This window comes from Heterostelium album (assembly GCF_000004825.1).
Source record: "Heterostelium album PN500 unplaced genomic scaffold PPL_contig16, whole genome shotgun sequence".
Taxonomy (NCBI): domain Eukaryota; phylum Evosea; class Eumycetozoa; order Acytosteliales; family Acytosteliaceae; genus Heterostelium; species Heterostelium album.
The window spans coordinates 40086-67176 of NW_008805093.1; the positions used below are offsets into that span (position 1 = coordinate 40086).

At 34.4% G+C, this 27091-nt stretch overlaps 9 protein-coding genes across 9 annotated transcripts; 3 read left to right on the forward strand and 6 right to left on the reverse strand.

Annotated features, from left to right (window-relative positions):
* Nucleotides 1-107: 107 nt before the first annotated feature.
* Nucleotides 108-4025, reverse strand: PPL_06493 (tenascin C-like protein; the record flags this gene model as incomplete). The annotated part of the gene is made up of 17 exons (XM_020577347.1): nt 108-934; nt 1000-1122; nt 1179-1430; nt 1492-1737; nt 1810-1898; nt 1960-2031; nt 2095-2146; nt 2251-2450; nt 2519-2581; nt 2641-2757; nt 2828-2896; nt 2953-2994; nt 3067-3276; nt 3333-3428; nt 3465-3650; nt 3716-3843; nt 3903-4025. The coding sequence occupies 17 exons, from the start codon at nt 4023-4025 to the stop codon at nt 108-110; spliced, it is 2895 nt and encodes a 964-aa protein (XP_020432674.1).
* A 487-nt stretch (nt 4026-4512) lies between these two features.
* PPL_06494 (uncharacterized protein) lies at nt 4513-5355 on the reverse strand (the record flags this gene model as incomplete). The annotated part of the gene is made up of 1 exon (XM_020577348.1): nt 4513-5355. One exon carries the CDS (start codon nt 5353-5355, stop codon nt 4513-4515), a length of 843 nt encoding a protein of 280 aa, XP_020432675.1.
* A 556-nt stretch (nt 5356-5911) lies between these two features.
* PPL_06495 (uncharacterized protein) lies at nt 5912-6574 on the reverse strand (the record flags this gene model as incomplete). Its single annotated transcript, XM_020577349.1, has 1 exon — nt 5912-6574. The coding sequence occupies one exon, from the start codon at nt 6572-6574 to the stop codon at nt 5912-5914; it is 663 nt and encodes a 220-aa protein (XP_020432676.1).
* Nucleotides 6575-6733: 159 nt separating this feature from the next.
* On the forward strand, nt 6734-6838 carry PPL_06496 (uncharacterized protein; the record flags this gene model as incomplete). Its single annotated transcript, XM_020577350.1, has 1 exon — nt 6734-6838. The coding sequence occupies one exon, from the start codon at nt 6734-6736 to the stop codon at nt 6836-6838; it is 105 nt and encodes a 34-aa protein (XP_020432677.1).
* A 519-nt stretch (nt 6839-7357) lies between these two features.
* On the reverse strand, nt 7358-9762 carry rcdK (NDT80/PhoG-like protein; the record flags this gene model as incomplete). The annotated part of the gene is made up of 3 exons (XM_020577351.1): nt 7358-7404; nt 7594-7795; nt 7867-9762. The coding sequence occupies 3 exons, from the start codon at nt 9760-9762 to the stop codon at nt 7358-7360; spliced, it is 2145 nt and encodes a 714-aa protein (XP_020432678.1).
* A 1890-nt stretch (nt 9763-11652) lies between these two features.
* PPL_06498 (uncharacterized protein) lies at nt 11653-17334 on the reverse strand (the record flags this gene model as incomplete). Its single annotated transcript, XM_020577352.1, has 3 exons — nt 11653-15492; nt 15568-16488; nt 16555-17334. 3 exons carry the CDS (start codon nt 17332-17334, stop codon nt 11653-11655), a joined length of 5541 nt encoding a protein of 1846 aa, XP_020432679.1.
* A 794-nt stretch (nt 17335-18128) lies between these two features.
* On the reverse strand, nt 18129-19252 carry rplP1 (ribosomal acidic phosphoprotein P1; the record flags this gene model as incomplete). Its single annotated transcript, XM_020577353.1, has 3 exons — nt 18129-18392; nt 18492-18547; nt 19237-19252. The coding sequence occupies 3 exons, from the start codon at nt 19250-19252 to the stop codon at nt 18129-18131; spliced, it is 336 nt and encodes a 111-aa protein (XP_020432680.1).
* Nucleotides 19253-20129: 877 nt separating this feature from the next.
* On the forward strand, nt 20130-21964 carry PPL_06500 (2OG-Fe(II) oxygenase family protein; the record flags this gene model as incomplete). The annotated part of the gene is made up of 4 exons (XM_020577354.1): nt 20130-20869; nt 21034-21064; nt 21771-21802; nt 21835-21964. The coding sequence occupies 4 exons, from the start codon at nt 20130-20132 to the stop codon at nt 21962-21964; spliced, it is 933 nt and encodes a 310-aa protein (XP_020432681.1).
* A 102-nt stretch (nt 21965-22066) lies between these two features.
* DG1105 (armadillo-like helical domain-containing protein) lies at nt 22067-27028 on the forward strand (the record flags this gene model as incomplete). Its single annotated transcript, XM_020577355.1, has 8 exons — nt 22067-22250; nt 22352-25054; nt 25123-25361; nt 25462-25614; nt 25685-26035; nt 26112-26316; nt 26564-26610; nt 26741-27028. 8 exons carry the CDS (start codon nt 22067-22069, stop codon nt 27026-27028), a joined length of 4170 nt encoding a protein of 1389 aa, XP_020432682.1.
* Nucleotides 27029-27091: the final 63 nt, after the last annotated feature.

Sequence of the window (27091 nt, forward strand, 5' to 3'; positions counted from 1 at the left end):
GTCAAAAACCATCTTTTGAGCCATCTTAAAAAAATTTGATTGATGATATAGATATTTATTATATTTATTTTAAATTTAGTAATGCATTAACAAAAGGAAATTGTTTTTTATTTATTTTTTTCAAACCTCTCAAGCATAATTTCAAACTTTACTTTAATACTAGATTTGTGCTTTTTGATATAGATTGCACCAACCACTAGCAGTGCTGCAACAAAAACTCCAACTACAACCACAATAGTTATAATGATCCATGTTTTGCTCTTCTCTTCACATTTGTCTTGAATGGCGACCAACAATGAGAAATCTGGATCTATTAAACACCTCTGACATTGACTTAGATTGATTCCAATTGAAATATCTGAAGTGTTAGCTTCACCATTGACAATCTCTACAAACGAATAAGTTGGTTGTCCATCAGAAAGTGAGACATCATAAAATTTACCGTAAAATGATACTCCATTCTTTACAATCTTGAGATAATTGAGTGATTTATCGATTTGATTTGTTGAAATTGTATTTTTTTCGCCACCACACTCTTGTTGTTGTTCGAATGCTGTTGAAAATACTACTCTTAAAGTGCTAAGAAGCGATTGATAGGTCCACCCTTCGATTGATACTGAGAGTTTAATTGAATATGGTGGAAGAACATAAGACATTCCTGCAAATTCTATATTCATTGGTTCTGATGAGTATTGAATTGTTGCTTCGATGATTTCTATCGACGAATGTATCAATCTATATTGTGAAATGGTTGTAGTTGTTGTTTTGGTTGTGGTGAAATTCCAATTGTTTGTGGGAATCGATTTTACAACTTTTCTTGATGAATCTAATTCTTCGACTGCTAACATATTGAATGTAAATTCTTGACCATCGGCTCTAAATGTTGGTGTAGGAGTTGTTAAATTTTCACCAATAACACCTCCTTCAAATATTTCTTTAAAAATTGAATCGAATTAGCATATTAGAAGACTATCTAGTTTTTTTTAAATATATATTTACTATTTTCACAATAATATCCATTGAATCCAGAATTACATTGACAAACACCGGTTGCCTTACAATCACCATTTCCATTACATAATGGTTTAGAACTACCACAATCAACCGATACTTCTTCTGGATCTGTTGTAAAGCATTTAAATTAAATTAGCTATTTATCTTTTTATCTTTATATTTACTATACTGACCAACTTTAATATTTGTAGAAAAAGAATATCCATCAACTTTTAGAATGATGGGTAATATACCAACAGGTAATTTATCAGCATTGCAAACAATAGTGGAATTTGATTGAGATATAGCAGTGCAACTTGAATTGTTGTTTATCAATACAGAAATATTATTTTGTCCATTGTCTCCAAAATAGCCAAATAGACTGATGACTCCTCCTTCACTTTTAATATTTGAAATGGCTGATATCAATGGATACACTGTTTTAAAAAATAAAATGAGTAATCATTCTTTTTCATTATTGTAAATCAGAAAAGGTACCTTTTTTATAATCTAAAGTTAGATTAAAAACATCTGATGTAGAATCGAATCGAATATTCAATATTTTATCGACATCAAACACATGATCGTATGCCATTTCTATTGATTCTTCATTAAGTCCCAATACCTGATAATTATAAGAATCAAGGATAACTTTAATATTTGAGGAAGTGTTAAATAAACCACTCAATATTATTGTTAAACTATTTGGAAGCTGTATATAAGAGATATTTTTAATATAATTTCCTATTGTAATTAAATTAATAAATATTTAAAATATATAAAGATTTGGATATTAAATCTATTTCTTTTAGTTACCAGTAATTATTGATATAGGTATAGTTTGACTTCCTTGATATGTTTTGAAAATAAGATTAAATGTTCCAATTGGGCTTGTGGGAGTAAATCTTAAATAATAATAATTAGTTGTTAAATAAATAATTTTAAATTTTTATCGTTTAAACATACACTATCATTTCATTTGGAACTTGAATAGTAAAAAGACTTGGCTGTTCCGAAGTATATCCTAAGTTTTTTCCTCTATAATATACATATGTTTTAGAATAAAATACTAAATTAAATTGAATATTTTAACTAAATTACCTTATTGTGATTGATGGTTGATAATGAAAAACATTCCTTTCCAAAAATATATCTAAAAAATAATTAATATAGATTCCAATTATAATATCTTATTTCATTTCAACCTACTGCATTTGAAATCCAGTGGCGGTGCACCTAGATAAGTAGGCATTCTACCTTTAAATTTATCCCAATAACATTTAAAGCAATCTGGAATTGAACTAATATTTGTACCAGATAAATCCACGACGGTCAATTGGCAATATCTCTCTGGAACAGGCCCATAGACACTACTTGAGCTAACCAATATGCTTACCAGATTTGTAAGATTATTGTATAATGGAAGTGTTGTTGCGGGTATAATATTTCCTTCTACTCTTATATTTCTAAATTTTGTTTTTTGTTAACAATATGTTGAAATTGTAAGAATTTTTAAATTACTTACATAGGGACAGAAGCAGTGGAAAACATGGATTCATCTGGGAAAGGTCCATTGTAAAGTTTTCGTCTATTTTAATGTTTAGTAGAGCACTTTGTAATAATATTATTCATTTTGATATAACTTACGTAAATGATACTAATTGCTTTTTGAAAATAAAAAGTTGATTATTATTACTAGTGGTAAACGATGACACTGGAAGCGCTGATAAATCTAATGGATATACTGTTTGATTTGTAATTGATCTAGAGTAATAGCAATCGATTTATTTGGATATCAATACACATGTTCAACCAAAAAGAAAATTAAACTTACAGTTGTTGTAATGATGTACAAGTACTGTCTATATATACTGTTCCATTGCGTATAGGATCAAAAATTCCACTAAATTATTTTATATTAAGATCTTTGTTCAAAAGAAAAACCAAATACTTACTTACAATTCTGTTAAAACTCTTGTCTTTAGATAAAAGACCGCATTTCTATAGATTGTAGATAAACCTCTGTTCTTGGATGTTAGTATATTAATAAATTGATGATTTTTATTTACATACATGGAGACTAAACTTGGAAAGACACTTTCATCAAAGGTGTAGGTACTATAAGTTGTGAAATCAGCAAACAGATTTCTTAACGTGTAGTTTTTAGTTACTTTTAAATCCACTACAAGGGGAGGATTTGTTGTTGTGAGATATATGAAATTTGTTGGTGAGATCAACACTTTATTTGGGACATCATTGGAAATATTACATCTCAATAGAGCACTATATTTAAAAAAATCAATTAACGTTTCTGATAAATGAACAGAATTAATACTTACAATGAATAAATTTGAATAAAATTAGGAAAATTATTTGGGAAAGTTATATTCATACTATCAAAACTAATAAGCCAAGCTAGTTGGGTTAGTCCAACTCTTTAATAGATTTTCTATTATTTAGATGATAATTACCTTATAGAATTAATAGATAGATTTGAATAATCTGAATGATCCAACAGTTTCAAAATGTTGAGTGAAGGATTTTTTAATAATTTCTTTTGAATAATATTTATTCCGGAGATCTTTGGGAAAATCAATTGAGTAATCGAAGAATTTGGAAAACCATTGTCTACAGCAGTGTAGTCTATATTTATATCTCTATTTTAATCAATTTAAATTAATATTAGATTTCAATTAATTTAATAAATTAAATAATGTCTTACAAAGTTGAAACATATTGTTTTGTATTCAGAGTGTCGTTGATACAAATAAAACCTAAATTTCTTGGTTTGTTTATTGATTTTTGAATACTATTACAATCAGTTGCATTCATATCCCAAGGTGTTGAAAACTATTAAACAAAGTAAGAAGAAGTGAATCTTTAAAGAAAAATAATGTTTTTAATCTTACTTGTTGAGCGATCCAACGAATGGAAACTAAATCATCAGAATTGAGAGGAAGTTGACTGTCAACAATTGTCGAATATATTGATAAAATAAAAAAACAAACAACTAATATATCTACTATCTTCATATTATTATTTTTATAAAAAATATGTACTTTTTGAAATCCAATCAATGATGAAAAACGTTTGTAAAGCTATTTTTGATCGATTCAAAAAATATCTTCAAAAATTATGATTTACTATTTTTTTTTTTGTTACCAAAATTTTAAGGTTGCGATATTTGTTTTTACCTCAAACAAAATCTCACATTACAAAGACATATTCAAAATCAACCCTACTCTCTATTTCTTAAGTTAAAGCAAATTTGTGTTGAGATTTCAAATTTATCACAAGAAATATCCTGTAACTCAAATTTAATATGATTTCTACTGAATCTAAAAACTAGGAAAGATAACTTAAGAACCACTAGAATAAATTATGTTAAAAAGTTATTATTTAATAAATAAAATAATTACAAGATTAAGAAAATTAATTAATATTTGTTTATTTTATTAAAAATAATAGGTTTGTTTAATTGGTAAACTTGATTGATTAGAGACTGTTTCTTTACAAACATCAAGAATTTGGAAGTTGCTCAGGATAATATAATTGTTCATCCATAGTTGCGACATAGGTCGAAATGACATCCCAGAAAACAGCGTCACCCCATGTTCCAAATACTGCAATGAAATCGGATCTGGTAACGTTTTGAGCGGCAACACTTATAATGGTCGATGATTCTTTACTGCTTGAAAGTGTATTTATTGAAATAGCAACTTTGGGTGGTGCGACGAAAGGAGTTTCAAAGTACACCTTCTTTTTGAACTCTCTGACAACACCGTTGGGAGCTGCCTGCCAAAAGATTGGATCCAGTGAACGAACGGTTCCAGTTTGAGTCAATTTAATAGGGTAATATATTACCTCCATGATCATCGATGGTTTATTGCCAACCCATTCAACTGGTTCGATTTTAATACTTCTTCCATAAATATTGTAACTGTATTTGAAGAGATAAACAATTTGGAAATAGCTCCAAGTAGTATGATTAAGACCGGTTTCGACGACTCCATAGTCTTTGTAATGAATGCCATTCAATGAATATTCGATCTTCATTTTAGTAACATATCCAGAGTTTGGATTGTTCGATGCATTTAGCATATCGTAATTGTAGGGAATTCTAATACCGATACCATGGAAATGCTTAATATCATCGGAACCAGCAACTACAGTTGGATAATTGTCATTATCAGCTGGTGTCCAACCACTTCGTGAGTGCAACTCACTGATTGACATTGAATTGATATCATAGAAACTTGAATACACTACATTTAACAGTCCACCACTGATTCCTCCTCTAATCCAAGCATTTGAAGTAGTGATAAATATTAAAGCAAATAATATTATAATTAATTTTGACATTTTTAAAATATTTTAATTGTTGATTGATTTGTTTGATGATCTGAAAGTCTGTTTTCCAAAGTCTTAAATAGCTAACTTTGTACTTTAAAAAAAATAATAGTAAATAAATATTTTGTTATTTTTTCTAATTCTGAAAAACCATTCGGAGAATCCATCAAAAAAAACACTCCTTTTATGTGCAAAATGTCACTTTTTTTTTGAGAAAAATCGTCAAACAAAGGTTGGTTAATGTTATATTAATATAACAAATCTTTGAACAAATCATTCCAATAAATTTTATTATTTGTGGAAAACAAAAAAAAAAAAGGATGATGATGATGATTCTAAGGATAGTTAATAATACTTGGTTAATTAAATTAATACCAATTGGTATTTGTTGATTATGTTTGTAACTTCTTTATCGAAGTGCAACGTTGACCGATTTTTTGTTAACAATGAAAAATAAATAAAAAAAAACTATTATTATATGTATAATATTGCATTTATATGTACAAACCAAATATATTTACTTTACTTTATTTTTATTTCGTCGTTTTTTTTTTTTTGAAACTAAAATTTAATCTGTAGTTGCTGCTCTTTTAAAAGTGGTAATCATTCTGTAATTCTTCTTTGGACCTTGTACGCAGTATGTAAGTTTGAATTCCGATGAAGATACAAATTCATAGGTAGCATCGTAGTTGTCGGGTGGACACCAATGGTGTCCTGTGGCAAGCGCAGAATTAACGAAATCCAAAGAGTGTAACAACCGTGTTGGTGGATTTCCATCGAAATAGACATTGATCTTCTCATGCTCGTAACAATAAATATATCTTTGTGTGACAGGACAACTTGTACCATCCTCTTTAAATAGTAATCCTTTCTCTTCATATCGTAATGGTTGAACTATTTTATCATCGTCTATTGTCGTTGATGTAGTTGATGATGGTGTTGTTGTTGTTGTTGTTTTTGATGATGATGATTGAGAATCTACTGAATCCTGTGTAAATGTTGCAAATCCATCGACAGTCATCTTTTCTTCTAATAAACTATTATTCATGAGAAGATTATTACTACTGCTACTGCCCGAGTTTTGAAACTGAGATGATATATTACATGATGTTGGAGTGACTGTTGTTGATGAGAGGAATGGATTAACAAATGTTTGATTTGTCTGTGCAAAATGTGATATATCTCTATGAAAACTCCATCTTCCTATAAAACTTTGAAATAACTTTAACATCTTTAACACAAAATGATCATCGATTATAAACCAAAAAATAAACTTTGTAAAAAAACAAAAATTGTTTGATCATAATCATGATGTAAACAATCGATTTGGTAATTTTTATTTGATTGTTTTGCTTTTTTTTTTTATTCTCTAATCTTATAACTATTTATAATGGTTAGTAAAGCACAGATAGGACTACTGTGTACAGTTGCAGGTGTTGGTGCACTCATTGTATTTATTCATAATGATCAAAATGACGCTAGATCCGTAAGTTAAGTTTATTTATCATATATCAATGAAATCGTGATCGATCGAATAGACACCTAACAACTCTACTACTACTACTATTACTATCATATGATTAGAAAATGAGACAAGCAGTACTAAAAGATATTGAAAGAGAGAAATGGAAAGAGGCAAATAAATCAAACAGTATCGATAATAAAAAATAATAATGTATATAACCATCGTCATAAATATATAATAATAATAATAATAATAAAGTAATCAAATCAATTGATATTGAAGGTTATTAATTAGGAATCAAGATTCAAGATTCAAGAGTATATTGTTGATAAATTAAATTTTATTATGAGAATATTAAAGATTTTAAAAGCTACCACTTAATAATAACAAATTTATACAGGTAAACTTTTATATATGATTGGGTTGTGAGAATTAAGGGAGGATTGGATGGAGTAGTAGTGGTAGAGTTGAAATATTAGGTTGAAAGATAACAACATTTAGAATCATGATTGTTATGTTTGATTGATTTGTTGAACGGAGTTGTGTGTTTTAGTTTTTGTTATTGTTTTGTTTTTGTTGATTTTCTATTCTTTCTTCTTTTTAAAAGCTAAACTGTTAATGTTTATGTCCTCGTCTTGATGGAACTACGAATAATGAAAATAGAACAAAAAATATAGATAAAAGGATAATAATGATTATATATTTTTCTGGAGAAACGTTATAAAAAATAAGTGTTAATATTTTTGAAGAAAAAGAATAACAATGTTTTTGTGTAAACAACTTACTCCTTGATCGCTCTAAAGATTGCAATCTAGATTCGTATGATTCCATCTTTTTGTTTATATTTTCAACTTGTTTCGATAACTCTTGTGTGGCACCAATATTTTCAAATATCAATGATTGATTCTTAATAACCATAAGATTTTCAATTTCTTGTCCACCAATAACTCTATTTCCAATTGTCTTTACAGACCGAGGCAATATTTCCTAAAGACAAATACAAACCAAACTAAATCAGTATGAAAGTTTTGTTGTCATTAATTTTAAGTAGTACTTACATATAGTTCTTGTGCAATGACACCTCTATCAGCATTCTCATATGGATCCATTCCGTTCATATAAACCCACTCTGGATGTAGTTTATAATCATAGATTTTCATTCTATTTACATTGTCTAGATTATTTTTGGTGTCGACATGCTTTACATCGTATTTAATTCTGAGATCAGAGGGATGGTATACACCCTCCGAAGCGTATATGGTACCTTGGACCGAGAGTTCAAAGGTGGGGTTCTCCACATTGATACCGACCTTACCGTTGTAGACGATTGTTTTGTCGACATCACCTTTGGTCCATTCACAGCCACCGGCGGATTGAAGTTTCGATGGAAAGTTGGCCGGTATATTGTTGTTGTTGACTTGAGTGCTGGCGTTTGGAATGAGGTTGTTGCTAAGCTGCAGCATGGGACGTGGCGAGTGGCCAGGCGATTGAAGTCTCATCGACGAGAAATCGGGGAAGGTGTTTAGGTTGGTTCCGAATGAGTTGAATGGCGAGGCAGGATGGTTTGGTTCGGGTGTGTGTGGTTGTGGACTGAGATCGGTGGCCGCTGGCGAGACGGATGGCGAGCTAATGGCGGTTCTCACAATGAGTGGTGGCGAGATGTAAGAGACGATACAGTATTCCTGTGCCATGCAACGACCCCAGAGTGAAACCACCAGTTGATTGTACTCCTGGTGTGGATTGGGCTGGCCATTACGTCGGGCGTTGTTGAGTGTCGCCTTTCTAAAGTGAAGTCGCTGTATTGACACCAGCGAACCGAATTGAATGGCAACTGGCTTGGGTGCGTGCTCTCCTTGTTTCTCACGCTTCGAATTGGTTTGGAACAACTCTACTTCCAACTCTGGTTGCGTTGGTTCCATGCGATTCTTGATACCCTTGATAGTGAGAGTGAGACCATTGATGGGTGTCTTGGCGCCATCGATGAGCAAATACGATGGAGTTTGGGTGGGATCGACATTCGATGCCGACGAGGAGAGTTGTCCTTCGTAGTGCTTGGGATAGGATGCGGTGATGTCCAGTTGGAAGTGATTTCTTCTGCAGTAGACCCACGAGTTATTGACATAGGAGAATCCCTTGGAAGCAATGATCTGTAGTTGTGGAACTGGCATCTCCTCGCCGTTGGTGTTGAGCGTGGTATACCAGGTGTCTTGCTGGTAGTGTGTCCATTGGAAAGGTGGATCACGGTCACCGAATCCGAGGAGTGGTGTGAGTGGGTCGGAGTTCTCGTTTTCGTTGAGCGAGAGATAGTTGTCGGAGTGGAGAAGTGGTGAGTGAACGGGTGAGTGATGTGGTGAAGCGAGTGGCGAGTGCGAAGGTGAGTGCGATGGTGACACGTTGCCGCGTGGCGACAAGCCACCCATGTTACCGCCGCCAGGTGTCGACGATGTAGTGGTGATGGAGATCGATGGGATTGGATAGAGGGAGGAGGACATGAGCGAGGACTGAGGCAGTTGGAAGGTGCCAGAGGTTGAGGGTGATGGTGTGTTGTTGGATTGTGGCGATGTTACACTGCTATATTGATTCTGAAAACTGTTGAGTTGTTGTTGGTGTTGTTGTAGCTGCTGGAATGTATCCATATATGATCCACCACTCTGGATGTTTCCTGGTGATGTTCCGAGCTCCGAGTAGGTTCCGTCTTCATTCTTTACTTTTCTCTTCTTTGTGCTTCCATCATCGATGATCGAGTTGAAAGTATTCATAGAATTGCTCAGAGTATTTGGTGGGATTAACAAAGATGGTAAGTTTGGTTGTTGTTGTTGTTGTTGCTGCTGCTGTTGTTGTTGCTGTTGTTGTTGTTGTTGTTGAGCAACCAAATTTGTCATATATTCCATATTTGACATATCCATCATAGGCTGATTGATACCATGGATATTACTATTATTATATCCATCCATTTTTCTATCTATCTATCTATCTATCGGTCTGTCTGTATATCTAATCTATCTAATCTATTTTGTATTGTTAGATTTGTTTCTACTATTTTATTTTTTTTATGCTTGTTGCTAGTTAAATGGATGATGACCTAAAAGCTATAGCTATCTTATCTTATCTTATCCTATTCTATTCTATTCTTGTTATGTTATAAACAATCAAACAAAACAATGCTGTATAATAACAATTGTACTAATATTTAATGATGACTATATTTTTCTGATTTTTCTGTATACTAAAATATAACAGTTAATAAATTAATTATTCAAATTTTTAATAATAAATAAATTAAAAAAAAAAAAAAAACAAATAAACAAAAAAACTCCAAAAAACAAACAAAAGTTTTGAATACTGGCTAGTATTGTTAGGTGGATAAATTTGGTTTTAATTATTATGATTTATAAAAACAACAAAATAAATAAAAATAAAACTATAATGTTAGATTTAAATACAACACACAATAATAAAATAAACAATCAACACTCCTATTGTATTGGTGTTACTGTATTGGTGTATTTTTGTTGTTGTGGTTAATGAGTTGTGTGTGTGTGTTTTTTTTTTTTGATGTAAAGTTTTATTTTTATATATTGTGTGTGTTCATGTGTGTTGTGTGGAAACAAAGAAAACATGTGGTGTAATAATCAGATAATAGAACATAATAGAATAGAATAGAGAACCAACATTACTATACTATTCCATTTGAAACAACAAAAATTCTTAAGAAAAGAAAACAAAGGATGGATATTATATTATTATTTAAGTTGGTGCTGTGCTCCAGTTTTGTTTATATTTATTGGGTTTTGTTTTTATTTTTGTTGCTCCTGAATAACACCTATAGAATCGACATTGTTGTAAACAAGTAATTGCATCTCAACAACAAAATTTTATTTATATATTCTAACTGTCGATACGAATATCTAATAACCTGTTCATAATATTATTAACCAAGCAAAAATCCTTGATTATTTTATTTTGTTTTTAAATCCTAATTCTTTACTTATTTATTTATTCTTTTTCTTTTTTCTTGTTCATGAATTATTATGGTTTTTGATTCTATTCACAACACACAATATGATATTATTATTTTTATACTTACTAAAATCAGTATATCTAAACTTATATAAGTTGTTTTTAAAAAAAAAGTAATAAATAAATACTAATGTTACAATAATAAAATAAATATTTTTATATTTGTGTTGTGTTATGTTTTTTTTTTTTTTTTTCTATATAAAGAGTGGATAAGTCGACTCAATTTCTATGGTCGTTGTGAGCTACTGGTGGTATAGATGTAGGGGTTTATTTTTTGATTTTTTAAAAGGAAAAAAAAATTGGCTTAAAGGTCAAGAAGCAGTGGGATACTATCATTTTTGAATCTAGAATTTTAACGGTAAAGTTTTTTTATTTTCTTTTTCAAATTTATTTTTTAAAAACAAAATTTCTAAAAAAAATGAAAAAGATATTTTAACTAATGATTTTGATTGATTTTTGGTTTGATTAGATAATCCATCAAACAATCTGGCAAGAATTATTTGAAAAAAAAATAAAATTTTATTAATCCTTTCTCGTGTGACAATGAAAATGATCATAATAAACAAATTTTGTTTCTCAAATTTTCAATCTTTTAGATTCGAAGCACTTCTTGTTCAAGGTACACCTGAATAGAGTTTCTGATTAAGATTATTTATCTGCATAGAAAGATATGATATTAACAACATTAATCTCAAAAGTTGATGGATCAACCAAAGATTTCGAAAAATGATTGATTATTGTCGTAATAAAAATAAAATACATTATTATTATTTATTTAAAATCGGTTTTATTATTATTATTATTATTATTATTATTATTATATATTAATTTGGTTTGTTTTTACTCTGATTTTTTCTTGTTGGTGCAGATGGTTTCTTACCCAATGCAAATCCACCTGACGAAGCTGGAGGGAAACCACCAAACGAGTTGCCACCACTGTCGAAGCCCATCGATGGGAATTGGTTAAAGCCAGCAGATGGAGCTGGTGCCGGTGTTGATGAGAACATATTTGGAGTTGCACCAAATGCTGGTGGGTTGCTGCCTCCGAATGATGAGGGTGCAGGTGTTGATGGGGCACCGCTGCTAAACATGTTTGGTCCAAATGGTGAAGCGGTTGAGGCTGGTGTACTGCTTCCAAATGGTGCCGATGCAAATGGTGAGGGGTTGGATGATGATGTTCCGAATGGTGAGCTATTGTTGGCAGTGTTGTTGTTGTTGTTGGCGAATGAGGAGAAGCCACTTGAAGCAGCCGCTGTGTTTGATGCACCCATATCACCACCTCCACTTCCACCACCACCTCCAAATGTAAAGAGGTTGGATGAGGAAGACAAAGAGGAAGAAGAAGATTGAGATGGTTGTGAAAGGAGTGAGGAGCTTGCGAATGGATTGGCGGTGGATGGTGCAGTTGTAGCGATCGATGAACTTGCGAATGGGTTGGCAGATGGAGCGGGAGCGGCTGGTGTTTGTGATGTATTCGATCCACCAAATGCAAATGGTGATTGTGTTGATGTTGATGCGGATGAAGTCGATGAAATTGCGAATGGGTTGGAGTTGGCGGCAGAGTTTCCAAATGGTGAGGCGGTGGTGGTGGTTGATGCGCCGAATGGAGTTGGCGAGGCAGTTGATTGTGTTGCACCGAATGGGGCTGGTGATGTTACAGATGATTGGGTTCCAAATGGTGAGGCGGTGGTGGTGCTTGCTGCTGCTCCGAATGGAGTTGACGAGGTTGATGGTCCACTGAATGAAATGGGTGGTGTGGAGGTGCCTGAAGCAGAGGATGCACCGAATGGTGTGGAGGATGTGCTGGCGGAGGTGAATGGATTGGTGGTGGCATTACCAAACAACGATAGACCTGTGGATGGAGTTGGAGTTGCAGTTCCACCAAAGAGTGGAGGGGTTGAAACAGCTGGTTTGTCGGTGGCTAAAGTCGATGATCCACCAAACAGTGAAGTCGAAGTGGCGGATGGTGCGGAAAAAGTGCTGGCACCTCCTCCAAACGATGGAGCAGCTGAGCTTCCACCAAAGATTGGTGATGTTGAAGTGGCGGCTGGTTTATCTGCTGGATTTGATCCACCAAATAATGAGCTTGAGGTGGTTGAGGTTGTGGTGAGTGATGAACCAAACAGTGGAGAAGTCGATGGCTTGTCTGTTGTTGCTGAGCTGGAGGTAGTCGATGCAGATGTTGTTCCAAATGTTGAGTTGCCAAACAGTGATGGTTTATCTGTTGTTGTTGTTGTTGTTGCAGCTGGTGTGCTACTAAGGGTTGCACCACCAAAGAGTGATGAACTTGAGCTGGATGATGAACTGGTGGTGGTGGCTGATCCAAGAGTTGGAGAAGTAGATAAACCGAATAGGCCACCTGACTTGGTTGAATCTCCACCTCCAAACAATGAAGTTGAAGTAGCTGCTGGTTTGTCAGTAGATGTTGTTGTTGTCGAACCAAAGTTAATGAGCTTGTCTGAGCTTGAGGAGGTGGCGATGGATGACAATGCATTTCCACCAAACAATGAGGTTGAGGTCGACGATGCTGGTTTATCTGAGGATGCGGCTATTGAGGTTAAAGCTCCACCTCCAAAGAGAGAAGTTGGTGGAGTTGAGGTGGTTGTGGCTGCTCCTATAGTAATTTTTTCAGAGGCAGGAGTGGTGGAGTTAAGTCCAAACAATGAAGTGGATGCTGTTGCTGGCTTGTCAGAGGTAGTGGAAGTTGTTGCAGCTGAAGTGAGTCCACCAAACAATGAAGTGGATGCTGTTGCTGGCTTGTCAGAGGTAGTGGAAGTTGTCGCAGCTGAGGTGAGTCCTCCAAACAATGATGTGGTGCTTGGTTTGTCAGCGGTGGTTGTACTTGCACCATTTGCTGAACCAAAGATTGAGGTTGATGCTACTGGCTTGTCAGCGGTGGTAGTTGCAGCTGGTGTGCTAAGTCCTCCAAACAATGATGAGCTGGTAGAGCTAGAGGCTGGCATTTTTGCACCTCCAAACAATGAGGTGGTGGAGTCAGTCGATGATGGCTTGTTGGCAGCGAAAATGGATGATGTCGGACCACTGTCTTTCTCTTTCTCTTTGTCTGCGGTGATTGGTGTCGATGAGAATCCAAAGAGTGATTGTGTGGCCGGTGTCGACGCGTCTGGTTTCTTTCCAAAGTCAAAGAGTGATTGACCAGACGATGGATTACCAAACAACGTTGGTTTGGCAGACAGTATAGAATCGTTACCAAGGTTTCCAAACAACATTGGTTTAGCATCTTTATCGATGTTTCCAAACAACAATGGTTTGATTGGTTCATCTGGTTCTTCTTCTTCATCAGAGTCCGATGGTACATAGAATCCTTCTTCCTCTTGGAATCCATCGTCTTCTTCTTCCTCGTCAGAGTCGCCTACGCCCTCATCATTCTTACCGTTGCTCTCACTGGAAAATATCTTGTTGTTTCCGAAAATGGATGTGGAAGGAGTGGTAGCATCTATATTGGCAAGTACAGACAGGGATGATGTCTTTGGAGCAGTTGTTTTGCCTGAGAAGAGCGATGATGGTGTTGTTGAGGATAAGGTTGAAGTTGAGGTTGACGATAGAGTTGACGTTAAGGTTGACGGTGTTGAAGTTGAAACAGGCATGATACCAAATAGATTGGGTAGAGCGGAGGGTGCAGAGCCGGCAGCCGATAGTCCACCAAAAAGTGAGGAACTCTTTGGTAACTCTTGTACTTTCTCTTCTTTTTCCTCTTCTTTATCTTTCTTTATTTCCTTTTCACTTTCCTTGTTGTTTAGATTACCAAACAATGAAGTCGATGTCAATGGTTTCTCTTTCTCAGCAGTGATGGTGGTACCAAATAGATTTTGAAGTGGCTTGGCAGTGGTTGTTTCTCCAAATGAAATAGTGGATGCTGGCTTCTTGGTGTCGAGAGCGGTGCTGGCGGTGGAGAATAACGAGGAAGTGGCCGGTGCAATTGTAGTGGTGGTGGTGGTGGTGCTGGCTGGTGTGGCAGAGAGGGTTGGTAACTTGGCAGTCTTACCAAAATCAGTGGTTCCAAAGGAAATATCACCGCCTAGCTTTGGTGGTGCGATGCTTTCAAGTTTCTGTGCATGGAAATCAACCTCTGGCTCCTCCTCCTTGGTTCTCTTCTTGGATCTCTCGTCACTGCCGTATGGATCGGACGAAGCAAACTTTACAGATTTTCTCTCTGGACCCGACGAGCTGGCGACAGTATCCCTCTTACTGAGATTACTAAACAGGCTGGTAGTGGCTGCACCGTTCAGACCGCTGCTAGTGGCAGACGATGCTGTGCTGATACTATTGGCACCGGTATCAAAGAGCGATGAACTAGTCTTAGTGTTGTTGGTTACCTTCAAAGCAGATGGAAGTGGTGGTTGAGTAGTGGCAGTAGAACTGGTGGTGGTGGTAGCCGACGATAAACTTGAAGCCGTTGTTCCAATGGTAGCAGAGGCAACGGTGGTAGTTGTAGATGGCTTTGGAGCTAATCCACCAAGCCTGATACCTGTCGAAGCAGTTGACTCTGTGTATGGCTTTGGTGGTGAGATTGGTGCGGAAATCGACGATTCAAACGATACCTTTGATGATGGAGCTGGCTTCTTATAGTGTGAAACTGCTGAGTACTGAATGGAACTAACCGGAATTTCATTTTGTTCTTTCTGACTCTTTGGTTTCTTTTCCTAAAAATATTGAAATATTATATAATATTAATAACACAAACAAAAAGAGTTGGAACAAATTTTAATATACTTTACCAAAACTCTAGTTAATCCATATGGATTGTATTTAAAGTTGGATGCAAACTGTGGGATTCTTGGTCGGGTGAGTGGTTCTTGTTTGGCGAGTGAATAGGTTGAGGAGGAGAGTGAAGAGGATGGTGTGTTGGTCGATGATGAGAATGAGGAGGAGGAGGTCGATGTCAATAGGTTGGTTGGATTGACATTGGAGAGAACAGGTCCCGATGAAAAGCTATCGATCAATGTGAGAATTCTCTTGGCGGCCTCACTGGTTTGTGCGATCACCTGTTGGTGTGAGACAGCTGGGTAGACACGTCCGTGAGAAGAAATGGCGCCACTACGCTTCTTCAGAGGTGGTTCGTGAACGCTGCTCTTCAACTCAATCGAATCATTGTCGAGCTCACCAAAGTGTGAAAGTAACTTCTTTCTATAGAAAGAGTCAATCTCCTCGATTGCAAGTTGTCCAGCCTCCTCTGCAGAAGTAGTAGTATTATTATTGGTTGTTGTTGTAGGAGGTGTTGATCTTTTACCTAATGTTGGTTTAGTTGGTGTAAATGTTGAAGTTGATAAATTTGGTTTAGATGATGATTGTTGTTGTTGTTGTTGTTGTTGTTTTTTAACATTGGACATTGAACTTAATAATGAAAGATATGGTGCACCGGTTGTTGTTGATTGAGACAATTGTTTAAGATCTGGATATAGATTTGATTTATAATCGTTTCTACTACTTAAACCATTTGGTAATTGACTACTATTAAACTTGTTATTGCTGTTGTTGTTGCTGCTGTTATTCCTCATGATCGATGAAGAAGATGTTGGTCCATTTGACTGTATATTATTCTTGTAAAAGTTTGAAGTTAAATCATTGAATTTCAAAGACGATGTATTGATCTTTAATGCTCCAACTCCTTTTACATTGTGTAATGAATTATCATATTCCTGAAAAAATATAAACAAATTTCAGTTAATATTTATATAGAGTTAATAATTAATAGTTTTACATACATTATTGTCATTTTCAAATTGTTGAGCTGTTTGTACTTTACTATTCGATTTACTTGATTTGTTGATACTGAAGCTTGATGGTGGTTGTTGTACTTGTTGATGTTGTTGTTTTTTATTATTATAGGTTCTCGATTGACTGTAAATAGATGATTGTAATGAATTTAGTTGATTTGATTTGTTGTTGTTGTTGGGTTGATATAAACTGGTATTAATTTCATTATCTTCATTGTTGTTGTTGTTGTTGTCGTCGTCGTTGTTGTCTTCGTCAATGTCATTGTTGTCGAGGTTGATTGCATTCGATTCACTGTTACCAGTGGTGGATTGTTGTTGTTGTTGTTGTCCTTGATTGATATTCGGTGATTGTGGTGGTGACTTTAGATCGCCAGAGTTTGGATCGTCAACAGGGAATACCCAACTCAATGGTTTCATCAACATCTTTGTAATTGAACCGAATAGACTTGAATTACCTTTAGAACCACCGCTACCACTTCCACTACCATCCTCTAAAATATCATCTTCTCTTTCTCTGTCTCTGTCATTATTAGATCTACTGCTACTATTACCACTTCCACCTACTTTATTTGGACGTGAGTAAGGGTGGTGTGTTACTCTCTTTTGTTGTTGTTGTTGTTGTTGCGATGTTTGATATTGTTGTTGCTGCTGCTGTTGTTGTTGTTGTGGTTGTCTCCTCATAGTGTTATTATTATTATTACTATTGTTGTTTAATCCACCCCTGACGACATTACTGTCAAAGGCTATATAATTTGGTTGTGTTGACATTGTCAACAACACACTTCCTTTTTCGATAAAAATACTATATTTGATATCAAAAAATAAAATAATGTTACGATTCTAATATGTTGTTCTAATCTATTTTGCTGTTTTGTTCTATGGTTGAACAAACTTCGAATTTCTCTATTTTTGTTTTTTTTTTTTGTTTTTGTTTTTGCTTTTTTTTTTTTTTGTTTTCTATCAATTTGATCTTCTCTTTTCTTCTCTTCTCTTTTCTTCTCTAATCTTTTGATAAATAACTTATTTGTAGTGTTTATTAATAAACTATAAACTAAATAATGTTCACAAACTAAATATATAAATATAAATATAAATATAAATATTTTTTAAAAAAAAAAGCTTTAAAAAGATAAAAAAAAAATTTAGAACAAAACGTAAAAAAAAATGAAAATTTAGAATGTATTTTTTAACGAATACTAAACCAATTCGATTATTTGTTTAAGTAAAAAAAAACAAAACATTGATTTATTTAAATTTGACAAGGTGGTGCCAAGTTGTTTGTTCGTTATTTTAGTCATAATTTGATGTGTGAAATGAATCAATCAATTAACCAATCAATTCAGTTGAGTTACTCAAATATCAATTTTTCTTAATTAATACAAATTTTCATTTCCAAATGACAATCAAATAATAATCGGATTGAAATTAGAATGAATAAAGAAAGATCAATTCAATTGATAGAAAAGATAAGATAAGATGATATGCAATTATCATTTTGTTGTTATATGTTTTTGTTTCAATTTATTTTAAAAAAAAGTTAAAGAAAAACAGGAGCGAGATCTTTAATCAAAGAGACCCATACCCATATCGTCATCGGACTCTTCCTTCTTCTCTTCCTTCTTTGGGGCTTCCTTCTTGGCAGCAGCGGCGGCTGGAGCAGCAGCACCGGCGGCGGCGGCAACTGGGGCAGCGGCGGCAGCACCAGCGGCAAAGTTGAAGATGAGGTCATCTACGTTTGACTTGGCGAGGATACGAGCGTACAAACCTGGCCAGTGAGCTTGGTAAGTGACATCAGCGGCATCAAGGACGGTCTTGATTTTTTCGGCCTATCATTTATTATAAAATAAAGTGGGTAGGTGGATCAATCGATTGATTAATAAAACTAACTAAAAAAAAAAAACTAATTTCTATTTTAATATACTTACAGTGATAGCGATACCATCGTCGTGGAGCAAAAGAGCAGAGTAGATGCAAGCCAATTCTAAAAGAAAGAAACATAAAAAGTTAGTAATTTGTTAATAATTTTATATGTTGTCATATTGTCATTTTTGTCAATGCAAAGTTGCTGATCACAACAAAAAAAGAAAAGAAGAGTATTTGTAAAATTTTGATAGATAATGCTAAAAAAAAAAAAGGGTGGGATAAAAAAAAACCGAAACAATCAAAAAACCAAGATGACTAATCACCCAATGTGAATGAAACAAAGTGATTAAAGATCGAATCATGATTTAGGTCGTTGAAAGTTGATAATAGCTGTGTCTGTTTCTAAAATTGATTATTATTATTATAATTTAATTGATTGAATATTTCCTGTTATTTAACTATTTTTCAATGATATATTTATTGAACCAATGATTGGTAGTTGATTTCTAAATGAATCTAGATTCTAAAAATAAAGCTAGTTTTAAAGCCAAGCTATAAATTCTCTGTCTTGAATCTGTGTGAAATGAATCTATTCTAAATTTACTATTATTTTTGAACTAATGGCTATATACTATTATTATTATTTGTAGACTGGAAATAACAAAAATAAAAAAAAAACCGATAAAAATTAAAAATAACTACTAAATAACTAAAAATAAGATAATACACAATGACATTGACATTTGACTTTATAACGATTATTGATTATTATTTATTTTTTTTGTTAAAAAAAAAACAAAAAACTACTACCTTGAGTATCCATGTTAGTTTTCCTTTATAATATAACAACAAAACAACTAGAGTAGAAGTATATTTAAAATGAGCATCAAAAAGTTTTGCTCGTCAGTCACCACCCCACACAGAATGCTTGAGAAAAAAAAAATAATTTTTTATTTTATTTTTTTTATTTTCGAAATTTTTTATTTTTAATGAGAGACAATACAAAAAAATGATTGATGTGGTGCAAGATGAAAAAAAAAATATGTGAAGACTTCATCCAAAAAATCTCAAAATTAATGCATGGGCTTTTATTTTTACAAATTCGATTTCAGATATTGAAAATCTGATAATTCTTATACTTTTAACAGATAAAAACACAATTTAACCGATTTTAAAATAATATTCTATAAATGTTTTATTACTTCCCCAATATGTTATATTCTTTATTTATTCTCAAGTAAATAGAGTGAATTTAAATAAAAGAATATAATAGTATAATAAAGAAATTTATTTTATTGTTTGAACAAAGAAATTCTTTTACTCCTAATCTACAAATATAATTAATTAAGTTTTTTTTTTGTTTTTATCTAAAGAGATCTAATTAGATAAAGAGATCCTAAATTAAAATAAATGAATTCAAAAAATAGCAAGTGATGAATTAATTTTGCTTCATTGAAAATTTTTATCACATTTTTGTTCTTGAAAAACATTTTGGTCCAAAAACAGAATCAATCCATAGAAATTTCAACCACATGCTTAAAAAATACATATAATTCAGAAGTTTAAAAGAATGAGTTTCACATTTATATTGTATTGAAAAATAAATAATACTTTTACCAAACATTTTGTTTAGTTTAGTTTAGTTTATATTTATTGTTTATATTATTTATTTATTTTTTAAGGAAAAAAAGTTGTTTACAATGTCAGCAGATGCCAGTAGTGTCAATACATTGATTAATGAATTCTCATTGAATAATGATTATTTCGACCCAACAATATTGGTTCAATCGAAAATCGAGTATATAGATGGAGGTATTATCATTGATAATGTCTTGTCAGAGGAAGAGTGCCGTTTGATCGTTGAGAAGATGTTTCATGAAGAGTCAGCACAGGCAGCTGCACTTCCAAAGACACCGGTGCTCTGGCGTGGCTGGTCAGACAACAGTGGCGATGAATATAAGAAACTCGGTGTCAGAGTCATCCGGACATCCGATCAACTGGCATCGACGCTCACCGCACGTCTCTGGCATTTCCTGCCACGCGAAATGACAACGTTTTCGCCGTCTCTCCAGAAGCAACAACTTCACAGTCTCACCGGGTTGTCGCGTCGTCACAGATTCATCCGCTACGATCAGGGTGCCAATTTCCCGACCCACATGGACGGACCCTACATTCACAGTGACAGCGAGAAGAGTTTCCTCACCTGTCTGTTCTTCTTGAACAACCAAGCGTTAGAGTATGACGGTGGTGAACTCTCATTCGTAGAGACAGTCGACCAGAATGAGCCACTGGGTGGCGGTGCAGCCAGCAACTACACCACGAAAACAATTACCTCTGTCCAGCCCAAAACAGGAAGAGTCGTCATTTTCCCACACAAAATACTTCACACCAGTTCACCTATCACAAGAGGTCAGAAATTCCTCATTAGAAATGACATTATGTATAAATCTCAAGATTAACAAATAATAACAATAACATAAAAAAAAAAAAAAAAAAAACTTTTTATTTTTTGTAAATATCAATCAATTAATCGAGTGCACTATTATTTTTTTAAAATCGATTAAATAAAAGATCAAAAAACCTAATTTAAAAATTCAATTATAGAAATGATTCTTTTAATCAAAAAGATATGAATGTTTATGCCCAAAAATAATCCAAAAATAATATTATTAAACCACTCGATCGAATTTTAATAACAAAGATATTTCTTTTTTTCATTAACACACAGCATCTAAAAAAAAAAAAAAAAAAAAAATTATATTAAAAAAAAAATCGATCAAAAAAAAAAAAAACAAAGTTGAAAAAAATAAAACAATTTTTTTGCCAATTATTTTTTATCACCTTATTTTACATATGTGTAATAATATTATATTAATTATCAATCAATCAATCAATCAACCAATAAACAAATAATAATAGTAATAGTAATAGTAATAGAATCAAAACAAAACAAATCAAAAATAAATAAATCAAAAATCATCAATAATAGTATAAAATAAATAATTTTAATTAATTAATTTCTAAATTTCATTTTATTTATTTTATTTATTAAGATTTAGATTTATAATTTAAGATTTAAGAATAATAGTAATAGAAAGTGTAAAACAACAAACAAAAAACAATAAAGATAATAATAATAATAATAATAATAATAGTAAAATAGATGATTAACCGATTATTATATTTTATTAATATATAGTTAAAATCAACAACAAAAAAAAAAAAAAAATAAAGTTAAAAATTAGTATTTATTTTTTGTAATATTAGTAGTATAATAAATATATAAATAGATAGATAGTAGTTGTATAGTATATATATAATATAAACATAATATTTAATAGAGATCTTTAGATAATAATAGTATTCTTAACAAGTATATCAGTTATTATTATTATTATTCATAAGTAATAGTAATATTGAACCTACTACTTCTACTACTATTACTATCTCTAGATATCAAAACACTTGCCTCAATCAACACACACAAGCACATCATAACATAACACAATATTCACCAAGTCAGTTTCAATATTGAAACAAATAATTTTTTTTTTTTAAGTTTTTTTTTTTTCACATTTTTTTAAAAAAAAAAACAAAACAAAACAAAAACAATATAATACCATTAGTTTAAGTAAAGATGTCATCAGAAGATAGCAATAATAACAATAGTGGTGGTGGAAGTGCCAATCTTTCATCGTCAAAGGGATCGTCAGCACTTGGAAGAAGAGGTACATTCTCAAAGGCAAAGAGTTTCAGAAGAGTGATCGGGCTCAACCTCGAACCACATACATCAACACAGCCTCAAGTATATAGATTTCTAAGTAAGTTATATCAATCATATGAATGATTAGATCTTTTAATCTTTTATCATTTCAAAATGATGATGATGATGATTAATTAACATTGCTGCTTTGTCCATCAGATGGAGAAGAATATAGTGGACCGGAATTAACACAGATTCAATCACCACCATCGACACCGAGAAGTCAACGTTCAATGTCGGTTGCAACTTCGTCACCGTCGTTGCATGTCGTGCCCGACGATGAAGATACAAAGATTCCAGTGTTTTTAGGTGCGGACGGTACTCTCTACAATAAGTTCTACGTGCCAATAAAGATCATTGGCATCGACGAACCTTCACCTCCACCACCAAAGTTATCGAGTCTAGCAAGTTTTGTACCACCAACCAGCAAGGAACGCGCAGCAGCAGCAGCAGCAGCGACGACATCGACAACCACAACAACATCGAGTACAGCATTCAATCCAGGCGATCAAATATACACAGGATTCCCAGAACCAAACAGCTATGACAACTATTTCGATTATGAACAGGCCGTAATGGATTGGCGCACTCAACTGCAGCAGAGTCTGGGCGTTATTCAACTGCCACAGAATATGGGTCGTACATACAGTCGTCCGCGCGTCGTTGGCGGTGGACGCGATCTCATTCGTAAGAATTCAGAGGCAAGCAACGATGATTCGCTCAGTTTCGATTCGAGCGAGCGCAAACTCACAGAGTCAGACATCACCTCGCAGAACGGCGAGACCGACGACCCCAACGGCTACAGTCACAGTCCGTCGACACTCTTGGACAACAAGCTGCTGAAACACGCAGAGGAAGATATATCAAAGGACGGCGCTTCGCGTTCTCGAAGCGGCAGTGACACATCGACAGGATCATACGACGGCAGCGCGCTTCTCGACGGTAGCAGTCCGATCGACGGCAGTCCATCAAGCGGATCGCTCACCTCGATGATCAACGGAACACGTTCTCGCAGCAACAGCTCCACCTATCTCGATCACAGAATCAATCGTAGCAATTCATTGTCACCCAAACAATCGATGGCTCGTCTCAACGAGTCTGGCGACTTCCGTATGGGTCGTGGTAACTCCATATTGAATATGGACGAAGATCGTTGGACACTGAGTAAAGATCCATGGGATTCACAGTTGATTCTTCAGGAGCCAGTACCAGAGTTGTATAATACATTCGAAGAGTATGAGTTTGCTATGAAAAACTGGGCGATCGAGGTGATCGTCAAGACACCGGTGCTGCCTCCACACTCGACACAACTGATCCAGTTGCCATCGAAAGAGAAGGCCAGCTCCACAAACGACGCTGCCTCCTCAGAGCAGTCTTCGAAACACCAGAAGCAGATGCAGCTCTACGAGCAGGCACAGCGCGACGCCATCACCGCACTCAAGAATCAGTGGAAGTACCGCTCCGGAATGTTACAGATCAAATCCGACGATCAATTCATATACGATCGATACATAACAGTGTATCGCGAACAGTTCAACAGAATCTATGGCAGCGGTGGTCGTTTCTTTGAGGATCACGAATTACAGGTCGACAAAGTTTGGAAGCGAATCAATGGCGAACCCAGAATGACACTGGTCGACACCGTCGACAAGTGGTACAACAAGAAACAAAAGATCTATCGTCAATCGTTATCGATTTATAAAGGTGGTGTCTGGGCGAATCACTTGTTGATGCCCGCCGTTGCCAACGGCTGGAAAGAGTCACTACAGAGAAAACAGTCTATGTTGCCGCCTCTGCCCATCAAGGCGTTGCGTCGTCTTGACATCAACTCAGAGGCAGACGGCACCAAGGTAGAACTAAACTATCTCTCACCGGAGATTCCACTGGATCACACCAAGCTGCTACCGGCCAACATGAACATCCAGTATATACTCAACATGTTCGACACGACACTCGCTCAGACCAACCCATTCTCGCCAACCGTTTGCATCTCCACCGAAGAGCAGAAACAATATATAAAGACTGCACGTCAATACGATCGTCGCTTGGTCCACGCATTCAGATTCGATCCACACCAATCGTGGACAGCCAAAGAGAATTCTCCCAATCCCAATCCTCAATCGCAACGCCAAGACATCGAGGCTGTCATGATCCAACAGCCATTCGGACAGACAACCATCCTGGCACTGATAAACACTCAACAAATATATTTGGATCGTTTCCAAGAATGCTTTGATTTGGATCCAAACAGAATGTATTGCAGCCAGTTGCCACCACTTGTAGTGTCGCTCAACCAATCGATGGGCGGCACCAACAACTTGTCGGTCAGCACCGGCGGTGGTGCCCAGTCGAATCAATCGACAGGTTCGTCACCAAACACACCAAACCAACAATCTCTAGCTTCGCCAATGAAACAGCCAGGCACACCAACATCACCACATTACAATCATCTCTTGGGATCACCTCCATCGCGTTCCGGCTCGCTCAGCTCCTTTTCATTCGGCTCGCCTGCCTCCAACAAAATCTTGTTGTCACCAAACAACAATGTATCGATACTCTCGACATCGAGTGGCATTGAATCACCAAGACAGAATCTCAATCCAACACTGCAATCGATCTTGGTCAACTCACTCGGCAGCAACGGTTCACCAAGAACCGGTAACCAATCATCGACACCTCCAAGCAATCCATACATTCAAAACTTCATCAACTTTATCTCGACCAACACCTTCCCCGAAATGTTAACAATCTTTGACAAAGTTAACAATGTATTATCAACCGCTAAACTATCTTCATTGGTCATATTCTCTCTTGCCTCTGAAAAAGGTTCACTTTTAATGGAGGGTATTATTGCATCTAAAGGTAAATCAATCAATCAATTCAATCAATTCAATCATCTATCAATACTAATCTATATATAAACCATTTAGATATTTATTCATTGTATAAAGCTGCACTTGGTGTTTCATACTTTGATGCAGTTCCAATTGATCTGTATCCATATCCAATGCATTTGAATCAAGTATTGATTCCTGCAATTGCAAAGGGCTCTACACAAGAAGTAATTCGCTTCGTTTTTATGTATTATTATTTAAATATCATTCATGAGAGAGTTCAATTCTACACATCGAATCAAACAGTAATTTCAATGATCAATTTATCCAAAAAAGTAAATATCACATGATCATTAGTTTGATTGGCTAAAAAAAAAAAAAAAAAGAATAATACTAATATTATTATTTGATTATTCAAATTCGAATAACTTTTAGGATGTAGCTGACAGACTTGCTTCACTGATTCAAACCGATAAAGAGTTGCTCTCTAAAATATTTAAAGCCATAGGAAGAAAGTCATCGACTGTATCACACTTTTTCTTATTTATTTTGATACAATTGATGAGAATACCAGATCAAACTATTATGGTAAGTGTACATTTATCTATCTCTTATTAATTTATAAATAGTTTAATATTAATTGTTATTTTATATATAGTCATTCTTTAAACTTAAAGATAGTTTGTTACCTCATATTAGAGATTTATGTCATAGTAAATTCTTACATTCACAGTTTGCAGCAAAGAGATTGTACCAAATTCTTCAAGAGGAAGCTTGGAAAGACTTTTTGTATCTCGAGTACAGTGAAAAGGATGTTTTGATTACTGATCTTTTGTCAGCTTGTGAAGCCGGTTCGAAATCGTTACTCAGCGAACTCGTCTTCTCAATGTGTACCTCTACATTGGAGACCATCAACTCCAACGCTTCTTCATCCGTTAGATTCTTATTGAACGAACAACTATTCTTCCAGATTTACAATGCTATTACCAAATCAAAGAAATCTGATTCAGTATGTTATACTATACTATTTAAATATTTATACATTTTAATTTAAATACTAATCCTTTTTTTTTTAAAACAATTAGAATATTGAAAATCTTGCCAAGTTATTCGCTCATTTATGTAAGACAAGTGTAAGATTTGGAATGGTAAAGAAGAGTGAGAATATCAAGATCAATAAGAAGAGTACAACCGAACAAGAGATTCATGTATCACCAACATTTATGTTTGAATTGTTGGCATTTGTCACACAACCACAAGTACCATCCGATAAATCTTTAGTTAAGAACTGTATGTATAATTTGTTATCGTTGACATATACCTAAGAATATCACTGGTTATTAATATTCATAAATTACAAATGATCATTTATTTGTTTATAGATATGTTGGTTGCATTGAGACATTTGTTGAAGCCAGCGGAACTCTTTGATATTCTCAAGAAGGAACAGACTTTGAATAATAAGTTGTTGATTGCATCGTGCAGAGACGGAAGAAATCCAGATTTCAATAGAAACAGTTGGCGTTTGTTCTTCCAGATCATCCGTTTGCACTCTGGACACATCGAGTTTTTGGAGAAGAACAAGTATCTGGCACAGTTTATCGATATCATTAATACCAATGCCGGACCGGTGGTTCTTACCAACTCACTGCACTACCTCACCAAGCTGTTTGCACTGGTGCAATACGAGAACCGTCGTGCCACGCTCTGGAAGGGTGCCGTATCCGATGCTAAACACACCGAGAAAGACGTCAAGACGTTGCGTGACTTTTTCATCGAGAGACACATGTTTATCAAGGTACACATGGTCTATCGTAAGTACATGGAGAGTAACCCAGCCGGTCGTTCCTACATCCAACTCTGTAATCTCTACCAAGCGATATTCACATTGACCATCTGTCAAAAACTATTTAAAGACTCTGCAAAGAACTCTGATTACAAAGAAGGTTTCACCAAGATTTCCAAGTGGTTCAGAGATGATTCTATTTCTTTGATACGTTAGAGAAACAAAAACAAACAAACATACCAAACCAACAACAAAATCAATTAAACATATAACATAATT